This window comes from Enhydra lutris, unplaced genomic scaffold (genome assembly GCF_002288905.1).
Source record: "Enhydra lutris kenyoni isolate GAN:26980312 unplaced genomic scaffold, ASM228890v2 scaffoldscaffold22, whole genome shotgun sequence".
NCBI classification, from domain to species: domain Eukaryota; kingdom Metazoa; phylum Chordata; class Mammalia; order Carnivora; family Mustelidae; genus Enhydra; species Enhydra lutris.
Window position 1 is genome coordinate 26,644,350 of NW_019154106.1, and position 13,495 is coordinate 26,657,844.

The 13,495-nt window shown below is 40.1% G+C and overlaps 1 protein-coding gene across 1 annotated transcript in view; it reads right to left on the reverse strand.

Annotated features, from left to right (window-relative positions):
• Positions 1-13,495, reverse strand: part of LOC111149480 (CD44 molecule (Indian blood group)) — an 86,409-nt gene that overhangs the window by 15,988 nt on the left and 56,926 nt on the right. Inside the window, 7 exon segments of the mRNA XM_022506573.1 lie at positions 2,520-2,726; positions 3,578-3,667; positions 5,400-5,501; positions 8,484-8,612; positions 10,044-10,131; positions 10,133-10,173; positions 12,923-13,039. Of these exon segments, the coding sequence (XP_022362281.1) occupies positions 2,520-2,726; positions 3,578-3,667; positions 5,400-5,501; positions 8,484-8,612; positions 10,044-10,131; positions 10,133-10,173; positions 12,923-13,039 (774 nt within the window).

The following is a 13,495-nucleotide window of genomic DNA, read 5'->3' on the forward strand; positions in this document are numbered from 1 at the left end:
CCATGGTACTAATTACTGTTCATTGCTGGATTCACTGGCTGGGGATTTTAATCAAAATGAAAGAAACTGGGACAGCACAAACCATCCAGGATGACCACAGGAAGTGTGGTTTTGGTAGAAATCTAAGAACATAACACTCTAACAAAAATATTATGATGTCTTCACAGATCTGAGGTTGGAACTTGATACTGTGTCTTTGAAATAAAGACTATATGCTTTGAATTACACAAATGTGATTACTGGGAGTATGTGTACTCTCTGACTCAGAGTGTGAGCCACTTAAAGAGATTTCTCAGAGGCAGGAAATAGAAAATGGTTTTGGTGTGCAGTAAAGGATCTTGGTGTTGGATTATGTAAAATTTCAAAGGGAAAGGTCAACTGCTTATTTAGGGAAAAAGAGCCTGAAGATAAGTGAAAAAGGAGTAAGATGATGAGAGCTAACATGTAAAAAATGTGGAGCTAGGTTTTAAAAAATAACATTTTTCAAAATTTAAATTTGTATTTTCAACACCAAGAGTTAATATAATCCCATCGTCCCAAATATCTATCACCAAAAGGCTTTAGATTGAGACAAACTTATGAACTACTCAAATCAGGGTCCACAGGCCAAATCTGGGATTCAGCCTATGGAAACCCCTCCTCTTCTCCCTCTTCCCCACATATTTTCCAACATGCTGGAATCTTAAAAAACAAAACAAAACAAAACAAAAGCAAGACAACAACAAGACAAACAATAATAACAACAAAAAGGGACAATGGTTTCATAAATGGCTATAGTCACCTCTTATGAAGACCTGTAAGGAAAATACAGTAATCTGATCATCACCATTTCCTTGATTAGAGAAGGCAGAAGTAGGCATCCTGTCACCTCTCATGTAACTGTATAGAGGAGACAGCTTGTTTTGTTCCTTAGTTAGAATACTCAAAAATAGCATTTGTTAAAATGCCAACACCACTACCCCCAATACCACCACCACCACTGTCACCACCATCGTCACCACCACCAGCACAATGGCAAATGTTTTAGTTCTTAACATTAAGCATCAAAACAGAGAAAAATGTATGGGAAGAAATAAGCTTTATCTGAGTGGCTTGGAAGAAAACCAAGGATGACAGTTGAATCACTTACTAATCATTTAATCCATGAAGAACCACAGAAAATCTGTTTGACCATGGAACAGAAGGAATCCACATATGTGAGTATCAATTTTGTAGAAAGCATTTTATTTACTAACAAATAGGCTATGTAACAGTTCCGTGATACTATTACTTTGCAAATTGCCATTTGAAATTTAAATTCATTTGATTGAACCACAGTCCTTATTCTGCCGAGAGAAAAGAGCAGTGCTCTAAGATTCATTTCTTTGGAAGAAAACAGACAATGTTACTTGGGATGTTTCATAACTGAGGGCAGAACCATGCTGAATAATTAATCAAAGGGTGTGAGGAGCTTTGTCTTGCCAATAACACCAAAGTTAGTACTTTTAAAAAACTGCTTTTCTGGAAGCTCTGGGTGCGCACCGCAGAGGAAAGAATCCAAGCACTTGGCATTCTGAGTCTTCTGTCCCCATTTCAGTTAGAGCATCACAGATGTCATCTGTTTTATATACTGGGTTCTCATAAGACTTATTCATTTTTGGGGGGAGGAGAGGCAGACCTTGCTACAGATATAAATATATATATTTAAAATCACAAATCTTTAATATAATTCAATGGTTAAGTGGCAGGAAATACTTGAATCACTGAATCACTCTCATGAGGAGGAGAGATTTCAATTCTCATTTCTTAGTCAGAGTAATATTTCTAGTTCTTTTTTCTTCAAGGTAAGTTTCTTAATGCAAATGAAGGAACAAAGAAAGGGAGAAGTAGGGAGACTGGTTATTTGAGAAGTCTCATTTTCCTTTTAGGTCCGTGTCCAACTTAATTGAATAAGTCATTTTTAATCATCCCTTTGTCATTGCAACAAGAGAAATCATGTCTATTTATTATTAGTAGATTAAATCATAAAGTTTGAGGTGTGAATCATAAGTAGGTTTAGCCACAAGCCCTTCACTGAAAGTAAAATTCACCAACCCATCACCAGTAAAGAAAATAATTTCAGAGCAAAGATATTAGCATATGTAAATTATTCACATGTTGGGTAAAGCTGTAAGAAACAGGTAGCATATCTGAGTTGAATAAAATGAAATTGCTAATATTTAACGACTTTGACCTACAAAAGTATTGATTTCATATGGCTCAAGTCAAGATATCACAAGATTAGGAACAAAGAAAGAAATTCTACCATAACAACCAAGTCACAAAAATAAACGGAGACTATACTGGCAAATAAAAGCATTATTTATCTAAAATAAATCTAACTTTATTGGCACTAGAATGATGACCTGTGATAAAGGCCATCCCCAAATCACAAATCGGTCTAATCACAGCCCACAGAGAAAGCGTCCCCCTGTAGTATGAGAGTATGCGCTGTTTCTCTCTGTAGAGAAATCAAACCGGATGACAAAGGGCCAAGTTACCTGAAAAGAAATGAATAACATTAGAATTGGGATCTCCGGCGATATTGACTTCAGTAACTCCAGGGGACCCCGTGTTGGCAGGGGTCACTGGGATGAGGGTCCTGTATTCCCCCGTGGCTGGTGAGTGATTAGTAGAGCCTTCCACTGAAGTAGCTGAGTCTTCAGGAAGATGTCCACCTCTTCTTCCGCCTCTGCCATCAGTCCTATCTGTGTGGAGGTGGGATCAATGGTAAGCCCATGATTGTGAAGCCACCCCCCATCGGGGGCTTGTCTTCAGAACGTGCCAGTGCTGCAAAAGCTTTCCACTTGTTATTCATGAGTATGGAGCAAAAGACAGTGCAGTTCGTTCCTACTATTGAACAGAAGCGGTATTTTGCCATCAGCACCACCTGGACATGATTCAGTGGAAGAGATTCTGGTGATCCCGATACCCAGGAGAGGCATTTGTCACAACCAACACGTGCCTGGATTGTTAGCCACCACAACTGTGACCTTGAAGTCAACTCAGGTACTAGACAGTCTTGAGCTCTTACTCAATCGGACCAGGCTTTGATGAAGTGGAGAAAACACATCATTGAACTAACAAGTAAACTTCTGCTGCCTGCATATGGAACCATAAACGCCAGGGCTCAAAACTGTGAGGCTTTCATTACTCTTTCCTTTGCCATAAGGGCTCTGCTTCCAGCACCATGGGCATATGTCCAGAGGATGAAGGCAAAATAACATGTTGATGAAAGGAAAACAGAGCGATAGAATTCAGACCTTTACACCAATTATAAATCATATATAAGCGATTTTGAAACCATGCCACTAACTCTAGAGTTTAAGAAACCTGACCTTCAAGATTAAGAAATACACATTGCACTGAATGTATAATAGCTTCTAAGAGGCCTACAAAGCAGAAAAATCAAAGAACCATCACCAGCCGCACCTTGTGATCAGAAGTAACAGCACAACAGCAGCCACCTGATGTACCTCCACCAAAGACACTGCAGAAACATCCATAATTTACGGATTTTTATACAGAGCTGAAGGCCGCAGGGCTTTACCATCCTTACTGCTAGATGTTGAAGCAGAAGTCACTGGCTGGTCTTTATCTTCTTCCAAGCCTCCATGTGAGGTAGAGAAGCTCTGAGTCTGACTCTGCTCTGTTTCAACGAGGGAGGAATCCAACGTTAATTTGGAGCCATGAAATAAAGCCTCTGTTATCTGCCAGGAGGGAGAAACTGGCTAGAGCTAGTGTCAATGGGTGGGTGCCTAGGAATGCCCAAGTTTGTGTCCACCATTCTCCTCTGATTGCTAGAAATGTACAAGAGAATTGTTTTGTCTCTAATTGGCTCCTAAGAACCTCTTTTTCAGTACAGTCAAGAGAGGTAAAGTGCCAAGGTGAAGTCTGAGCCGACACTCTGTCCCCCCAGATCATCCTGGCCCGAGGGTAGCACTTAGGAAAACCAGGGAACACAGAGACAGGGCAAAGGGAATGGCTGAATTCTGGTGTTCCTGTACACAGTCAAGGGCACCCAGCTGTGGCTTGACATGTGGTACTGCAGGGAAATGAACACCAGGATAGCAGAGAGCACAATTCCCACGACCAAAGGGGAAGAAGCTCTAGAATCTAGAAAAACCTGCTCAAGTAACTCAGATCAAATTTACACAAAGAAATCTGAAGTCCCTTCTAAAGAAGATTAAATCGAAGTTAGTGTTTTATCCTGTTATTAGGTTTTTGATCTTGTCTATGAATGAGGATTCTCTTCACTGCACCGAAATATCAGGAAACGCTTGCCTGGGCAAACACAGGGCCCCTACTGACATACACCAATTTGAGGTTGAACCACTGCCCATATCTGAAATCACTTTGACTGTTTTGAGTTGATTTCTCATGTGTTCTTCTCAGGAAGGGACTGACCTCTGAGTTACAGGTGCAAGCATTCCATAGAGCACATCCATAAGCCACGTCCACCACCCAGTAAACATGACAACCAGGAGAAAGATGGTCACCAAATCCCCATCCCAGTACCAGAATAAAAGTCAGAAGGGACATAAAGTAGAAACACAAGGCCTTCCACTGGAGGGGACCTTCTTAGTCTTCTCTCCATCTCCTTTGATTCTTAACACTGTGCTACCTACATTCTTGGTGATCAAGACATGCTTGCGCTCACATGAAGGAGTCTGCCCAGTATGTGTAGCAAGCAGTGAAATGAAGCCCTCTTAATTCTGGATTTCTTTCATACTGCTAAGAAATTGTGAATGACTTCAGGCTGATCTCTAGGATAGCCCTGTCCATACAGTGGCAATTAAGGCCACTAAGAGTTTAGCATTGCTTCTCCCAGACGTTGAGTAGCAGGAAGAGATATGAGTAAATGTTCCTCTTTTGTTCCCGGGCCCTGGCACCTTTGTTAATATTCACAGCATGTCTTGCCCCTCTTCTGTGGGCTGCTAGAATTTCCCAATTTTATATGATTATCTGGCCCCAAAATGTCTTTTCACAACCAAGAAAGTGATCCTACTCCTCTTCTGCTTGATTGGAGGAAAGATGGGAACCAAAAGAAGATGGTTAAAACATAGAGAAACCACTATCTTAGGCATGGTCTTGGCTTTCAGTCATGTAACTATTTAGGGAAGGAAAATCAAGTGGGGTAGAATCCCACAATCGTTTTCTTTTTCTTAACATAAAGTCATGTGTCTGGAAATCACCAAGAATGTAGGCAAAAACCAGATTTAAAGAGCTCACCAAGAAAATACAGATAACGAAGACCCTTTTATACTCCAGGGTTGAACCTCTCAACTGCACCAATCTACCACCAAGCTCTGCTTCCAGGCCAGTGGGAACAAGAGCTGAAGCAGGACTACAAGCCAGCAAAGGGGTTATTATATCCTTACGAGCTGTCACTGAAAGAGGTCCTGTCCTGTCCAAGTCTTCCACCAAATGTGTGTTTGGATCTGCAGAAGGCTGATGTGGTGTACTATGGCTGGAGTCCATATCTGAAGGAATCAAACCAGTGTTAATGCTCGATTTACTAAGCCACTCCCTGAGGGTGGTTCATTGTCTCTAGACAAACTATTTTCATAACCAAACCCGGACTAGAGGGAAAAAAGTACGTACTGATTCATGTCTCCAGAACTGGAACAAATGATGACTTCTTTAAAAAGTATCGTAAGAAGTAACTGGTTTTCCTTTAAACACAAAGTGTACAAAAGGTGCAATTTTTGTTTATTTTTGCTGAGTCTGGAAGGACACTAAATGAGCATATGATGTGTCTCTCAAACCTTGCAAAAAAAACAGAAACAGGCGCCTGGGTGGCTCAGTGGGTTAAGCCGCTGCCTTCGGCTCAGGTCATGATCTCTGCTCAGCAGGGAGCCTGCTTCCTCCTCTCTCTCTACCTGCCTCTCTGCCTGCTTGTGATCTCTCTCTGTCAAATAAATAAATTAAAAAAAAAAAACCAGAAACAAAGCCTGTGTGTGACTTGTCCCATGCCATACATCTTCCTCCCTTACAGACACATGTGATCTGGATCATGGAGAAAAGACAAAGTGTACTATTTCAGCACCATTTTTTCACACCTCCTTCCCTTACTTGGCAAAAGAACTTTCCTTCTTCCTTTTTTTTTTTTTTTTTAACAACCCTCTTCTCTCTTTTGGTCCTTTCTGTTTCCCAAAGTGAACGTGCATATAACGCATAAAATTATCATCCAAACTATTTATGTGGAAGTCACGGGGAGCATTTAGGGGCAAGAAATAAGCAGTAGAGGTCAGTGAATCATTCTCCCCATAAACACAAGTATGAGGTCTCTCCGGAATTTAACATGTACCATGTTGAGTGATACACAAATGTCACTGAAACATTTAAATGTGCTGTTTCTAGTAAATATCACGAATCAGTGTTGCTGGAATAACAAGTCCTGAGGGAAACAGTGGCCAAACAATCCAAGAGGCCCATCACTGTTGCACAAAGTTCACCCACACTGCTACATCCGGACAGACTTAATCAGGTCCAGATGACTCCAGAGGGAAACGCCAGAATACTGGGCACTCGCATATCTACACCGAAACCTTCACATACAAGAAAAGATCTTTGTAGGACATCAAAATCTTTGTAGGACGAAACGGGGCTGACTGTATTATCCCAGGTTTCAACAAGGAGGAAAGGCTAGTTAACCCAAATCAAAACCCCAAATGGATATTCTCCCAGAAAAGTCCTGTCTGTTGAAAGTCTCTAGACACTCTTGCTCATCCTTCCTTTTGTAAATTAGACTCCTACAAGACGTTTTGCACTGTTCTATGGCTAAAGCCCATTGTATTGAAGCCCATTGACATGTTCAGTTCAATAGGCTCTTTCTGTTCATCAGTATGGAGGCTTAATATTGATCCAGAAGATTTTTTTTACTGGCTTGGCTTTCCACCATGGATATACCAGAGCCTCAAGCAGTCATGTGCATAGACATGAATGTTGGGTTTGCATGTGGTACTTCAACCCCGCAACCTAATGTCCATGACCTAGCCATTCAAACTCATCTTCCATTATGACAAATGGACCCAGTCACTCTGAAAAATTCATTCCTTGGTTTCCCTTCCTTTATCCCTCTCCTTACATGAGTCTCCTTCCTATAAAATGTTCCTCGACTTCCTTTCTCTGACTATCCATATTTCTTTCCATTTTTTGAAAAACCCAGATTAGATCCATCTTTCTCTGACACTCTCTGGAGGGTCCTCTGAATGTTTGTGTTTATTGTTGGCAACATTCATTTGACATCTATTACCTATTGTCCAGTATTGTTAGATATATTCTGATTTATCATCGATGATAAGTGTTTTCTTTTCCTAGCTTTATTTTAAATTAGTTAAGGGCATGGAACATGGGGTATAGCATAGGATGTTTTAAAGAAATGAGATAATAGAAACTGTGGGATTCATTTTGGAGATAATTTTGTCCAATTCAATATCAAGGGACATCATCATTGTGCTCTTAGAACCCATTTCAATACAGTCTAAGTTATGCATACCCTCAGCTGTTTGGATCTAGATAATATATTCAATACTATGACTGAAAATTCACATCCTTCTATTGACTCTTTTGGTTTATCTCCCTTTTTGGAATGTGACATTTCTGCGATCAAGACGTCTTGTCAAATAATTAAAAAAAAAAACTTGAGTAGCTCAATTCATGGGTATAGTAAGGAGCATCAGTTCTTCAGTCTGGTAAAGACTGAGAAAAGGGATGACACCACCTGCTGCCAGCTCCTACAGATTCTCTCGGGAAAGCTGTCATCTGTTCTGATAAAGAAAGAATTCCTTTGGAATATAAAAATTAGTCAAATATAATCACAATCTTCCATTCTTGCAGAACTACAGCTAGTATCTTTTTTACTTTCTTTCATTTCTGTTTTTAACTGCTTATAGGTAAATAAGAATGGTATTTAAGGAAACGGGGATTCCATTCTGTATAAAAGTTGTCCATTCATTACATTTGAAAACATTTATTGAGGGCCAAGAGTGGTCTAAATCCTAAGTCACTGGGTGCTGTATTTCTCTCTAAATGTAGAAAGAGTGAATAATAATGTTTTCTGAGTTTTTCAGTTACTTGTTTGAAATGAGTACTCGCCGATGTTTGACCTCCAATATTTCTCTACCAAGGACAAGTTATGTCTTTGGGTCTACAATGAAAATAGTCACTGAATTAATGTAAAAGAAATCTTAAGACCGCTCCTTCTTCAGAGAAAATAACTTCCATTCCCACCATCTTAGAACTAATTCTTTTTTAACCTTCTGGCCGAATTCTTCAGTCTCAGCCTAAGATTTCATATTCAGATGAATGTCCATATCACCCCTACTTAGAAAACTAATTTTTAAAGAAACTTCAAGTTCCTTAAGGAAGCAGACTGGTCTAAAATCAAGGGCACATTTCTAGGTAAATAGCTATTGGGTGGCTTTCAAAAACAGCATATAAAAAAGCTCAGAGGCTATTACCCATCCATCTTTCTGTTTGATGACCTCGTCCTATTGGATGTGAGATGGGGTCAAAGAAATACGTCCAGGAGCTGTCCTCTTGACTCTGCGTTGTCGTTCTTTGATCTAGATGGCCGTCTTGGGCTGGGGCTGTTGTGAACATGTAGTTCAAGCAAGTGTCAAAGTGTTAGCTGACATCTGGCCAGGGATACACACGCTGATAGTGTTAAAAAGACTTTATTCTCTAGATAAGACAATGAAAGCATCTTCCTGGTATAGAGGGTCAAGAAGTTGTGTAAACACAGACTGTTTCAGCAGGTCTGGATTTGTTCATGCTCATTTACTTAGCATTCAGCATGTGAACCAAAGGCTACGAAAGCATTAATGATCCCTGCATGAATAGAGGATGAGTTACAGTCATCACGTGAAGATAAAGAAGTAGTTCTTGAACCACATGCCATATGGTCACCATCGCCTAAAGGAGGAAGTATCTGAGCACATGATGTCATTCTGAGACAACCCCATCCCAGGGAAATGCACATCAGGCTGGCAGTGATTTGAGGAGGAATTGGGCTTCCCACAAGATAAACCTGAAATAAGTAACATTCATCTCAAAAGCATGAATGGAATCCATTAGAAGCATTATGTTGTAACAATGGGATTCACAGCTCAAGGGACATATAAGAATTCAGCACATGCTTTTGCTTCATTCTGAGCCAGTGGAGATATATACGTAGAGAAGAGTCCAGTTCTAGCCCCTTAGTACCTACCACTAGCCAGTCACTGAATCCACGTCTCTGCCAGGGACGCATTCAGAAGCTGCGACGCCCCGCAAAGACATTCTGCATTACTTTCTATGTCGCAAATGGAAACAGAGGACTATTCTGATACCAAGTGAGAATACGGAATTCATATGCTTTTACAAGACAGGATGCATCTCCATGTTTCTGCCACACAGACAAAAGAATCATGCACTGCAGCTTGCAGAGCCAAAGTCATCTGGCATCACTTAGAGATGATGGTAGAACTCGAGTCCAAGTTCCACAATCCCACCAACAACAGAGAAAGTGTGTTTCTAAATTTAAGAAGAAAGCATGGTTCTTTCAAAGAGAAATCTCCAAATAGATAGGACCAAAGTGCTAAATGACATCAGACAGGTATTTTTCTAATGATCTGGCTCCATTTCTTCCAACATTAGGATTCTGACCAAATGTGTTCTAATGTGCCCAGTATTTCATAAAGCCATGTTGTAGATTCCGTCACAAGACAAGAGGGAGTATTTGGTCAGATCGGAGTCTCTGCCACAATCTCATTGGGAGATGCCCAAAACTAGACCTGAAAGTGACATACACAAAAGACATATTCTCTAGGTCTCCTATGTATGCTATATCCATTCCTGTTTTGGTGATTTGTTCTGTGCATCTAAGGGTTGGCTCTGTATTGCCCATATTATAATTTATTAAGGAACCTTAATATCTTGTGACAATTCCTAAAATGTCTTTCTATTCAGTGTCCTTAATGCTCAATATTTAACCCAAGAGGAAGCTTCCACCCAAGTCTGCTAGTTAAACAATCCATTACCAGCTGCCCCTACTGCTGAATGAGAGTCTTCTTTTGGTGATTGGGAGTATTCCCCATGCCACCCTTTCTCCACCCACTGCTCTTTTGGGGGTAGCTCTTTCTTCCATTGTACTACTAGGGATTCCCTGAGCTGTGAGAAGAATGTCAGCTGGGAGCCATTATTGTTCAACTTCTTTACCAACACATATCTTAATACTTTAAGGCCATATACACATGGGAGAGAAAAGGTAGAAAAGGAAAGCAGCATGGAAAGAGATCACTGATATTCTGAAAGAAATATTAGAAATCAGTGGCCCAATCCTTCAATTTTTCAGATAGGAAAACTGGGACCCAAAGTAGTTTTGCTCAAAATCTTACAGCCAGATTGGCACACACAAAGTTAGGGCTGGACAACAGTCTATGAATTTCCAGTACGATTCTTGGTTTACCATACTCTATGGCCTCATATATCCTTGTCTGAGAGCACTGTGTGTTCACAGAATTAACCTTTTTGCTCCTGTGATTGGGCAGGGGGGATGTATTATATATACCAACTGATGACAAAATCAGCATGGTGGGAGGCCTTCTCAAATGGTGGTCACATAATCCATGATCACATGCACTGGAAATGCACCAGCAGTGGATTTGCCCAGCATGAAATTGGTTGACAATGATGGGCACATTATGAGGTTATGTCTATGTGGTATCTAAAATTGCCAAAATTACTTTTTAATGAAATGAAGTCAATGGAATAAAACTATTCTAGCCAATGTTTGGCATTATATAAACAATAGGAACGCGTGACAAGCTAAACATTTCAACCCCTCGGTATTTTAATTGCTCAGTTTTAAAAAGAATAAATTGAATGGAATAAAATTGTATCAGGGTATCTTTGGGAAAAATCAGAAAGCCAGGGTCATTTTCATTTACAGCAACTAACAGCAAATTTTTAGTTCAACAAGAAAATGAGAGCCTATAACCTTGCCAAGCCAAAGTATTTTTTACAACTGGTAAGACCGGTTGTATTTCATAATTTTAGAAAATGATATGTGTGATTTGATAATAAGAAAAATCTTTAAAAAATACAACTTGTGTCCTCATTTTACCCTTGCATTGGCCAGAACATTCCTGGGGTTAACTGGTTATCCAGAGGGAGGAAAAAGAAGACTCAAATCTTGTTTTACCTCCCACTGACTAAATCACTACCTCCTGACAAATAATGAAGTTAGAAAAACTATGAACTTAATTACCAAAAAGGGGAAAGTAACCCAAACATAAACTGTCTATTCAAAATCTTTTAGAAAAGAAAGAAAAAAGACAGAAATATATGTGCGCGTGCGCACATACACACACGCACACACTACACTATCTTCATAAACATAACACTCCTTTGAATATCCAGTTTAAATACCCACTGTTTTCAACATATGGATTAGCAGAATATAGGATTTCCAGTGTAAAATATGAAGGTTGAATCTCTTCTAGAAGCTGTAATGTCCTTTGATAAAGCCCAGAGGTTACCAACCAGAATCTGTTTATGTTTTGCAAGTACTAAGGAGAGAATTGCTGTAGTGGTTACTGCTTTCCCTTTTCCTCTGTGAGGTTCTGTCACATCTGGCTTTTCAACCACCCTCCAGGAATGATGTGCCCCCCCCCCAACACCCCGCCACAACCTTCTGACAATGGGGTCATTAATTCCAAGCCTCTCATGTAGCTATCTTCTTTTTAAGTACAAACGGTCTTAAATTCTAAGATGTACTTTTAGGTTCCAAGGGGGATTGATACAGAATCCAAGGGGGATTGGTACAGAATCCCATTCCGAAGAGACTTCTGCTTCTCATCTCCTCCTTCTATCAGAAGACTCTTGTTTGTTCAGTCCATAGTCCTCACACAAAAATGAAATCTAGTGGGATAAGTAATGAGATGCAGGCCTATTTGATGTATTCAGTACAATGCCCAGCACTTAAAACCTATGTTCTAGTTGATGTCTGAAATGTTTCTTTTGTTGTCTGAAGGCCTCCCTCAAACTCTGGGATCTCCCTTTGGTTTCTAAGTGGCTACTTCTTACATTCTTGCTTTAAGAGTATCCAAGACTAAGGGAATGATAGTTAAACCATAGTTTTAAAGATGCTACAAGCTGTTATCCTAAATTAAAGCTTCTTTTATTCCAAATACGATGGGCATATTGCCAAGAGAGAGATGAAAGAGGAAGTGTGTATAGTTCTTATTTTCTTTGGTCCCGTCCTCAAGACCTGTAGTGAGACTTGAGATTGTTTGGGGAAACCTGAGATGTTGGCACTTAAGTAAGAATAACAGCATCAAAGCCTTCCCCAAGTTACTCTGGGCTTAAAAACAGAAAAAGAACAGTCACAGAAATTCAAACATAGTCTCTATGAGCTACTGACCTTCTTGCAGAGAGTACAAGGGATGCCTTCCTACAGTGCAGTGAGGAACAGAATGTAAAAAAAGAAACTGGATTCGTCAGAGATCTTCACAGAAGAGAAGGATTCCGAAGATCATCGCGCTTGTCAAGCTCTTTCCAGACCCCACTGCCTGGCACCAAAAGATACACTCTTCCTCACACATTTCTATAAACACACACAAATCGCCCAAATGGAACCTCGAAAAATCTCTAACACACAAAAAAATGTATCTCAGACCTTTAAAAAAAAAAAAAACATTTTAAGCTTTCCACCATTTTGGCCCTTCATGCAACCTGACCAGTGGTGTTTTTCTCCCAATTTCTAAAACTAGTGTGTAGATTTGGCAGCTTTGCATGTTCTGTGGATAAAAGAAATGACAGAAGATGTGGCTAATGTCTAAAACAAAGTCTTCCCTATTCTTTGGAAAGACTTCACTAAGTCATGGACACCAGCACTGCTGACCTCCAGCCTCCTTACTTGTGTTTGCAGGATGCTGGGTCTCCTCGTTATCGTGATGCTCATGGCGAACGAGAGGAGAGTGTGGTTCTCGGGGCCAGTTCTCTCCATTGGCGCTGGTGCCACTTTGGTCCACATCTGCAGTGATGATGGTTATATACGCTGTGACTTTTTATCAACCAACCTTTGGTGTTGTGTTCTTCCATTGAAATGCATGCTATTTAAGAGTGCTATGCCTACATAGGACCTCCGAGCATCTACGCTCAATGCTTTTGAGTGACACCACTCATCTCTCCCAAGAGAAAAATCAATGGGTGGGAAATTCTTAATGATTACCTGTTGTTCTACTATGATCACTTTGTCAAGGGCAGCATCATAAACTGAGCTAATGTATTTATTTTTATAATAAAGCAACATAAAGTATCTTGTGCCCAGACAGTGTGATTGACGAATGACTCCTAGGTTGAACTGAGTTTCCTCATGAAAGTTAAGAATTTTTGACGAGACATGAACTACTGTTCCCACCGTGTCCTGATGATTGACCTTTGCAGTGTCATAGACTTTGAGAGGGAAAAAAATCTTTAATGAAGTATG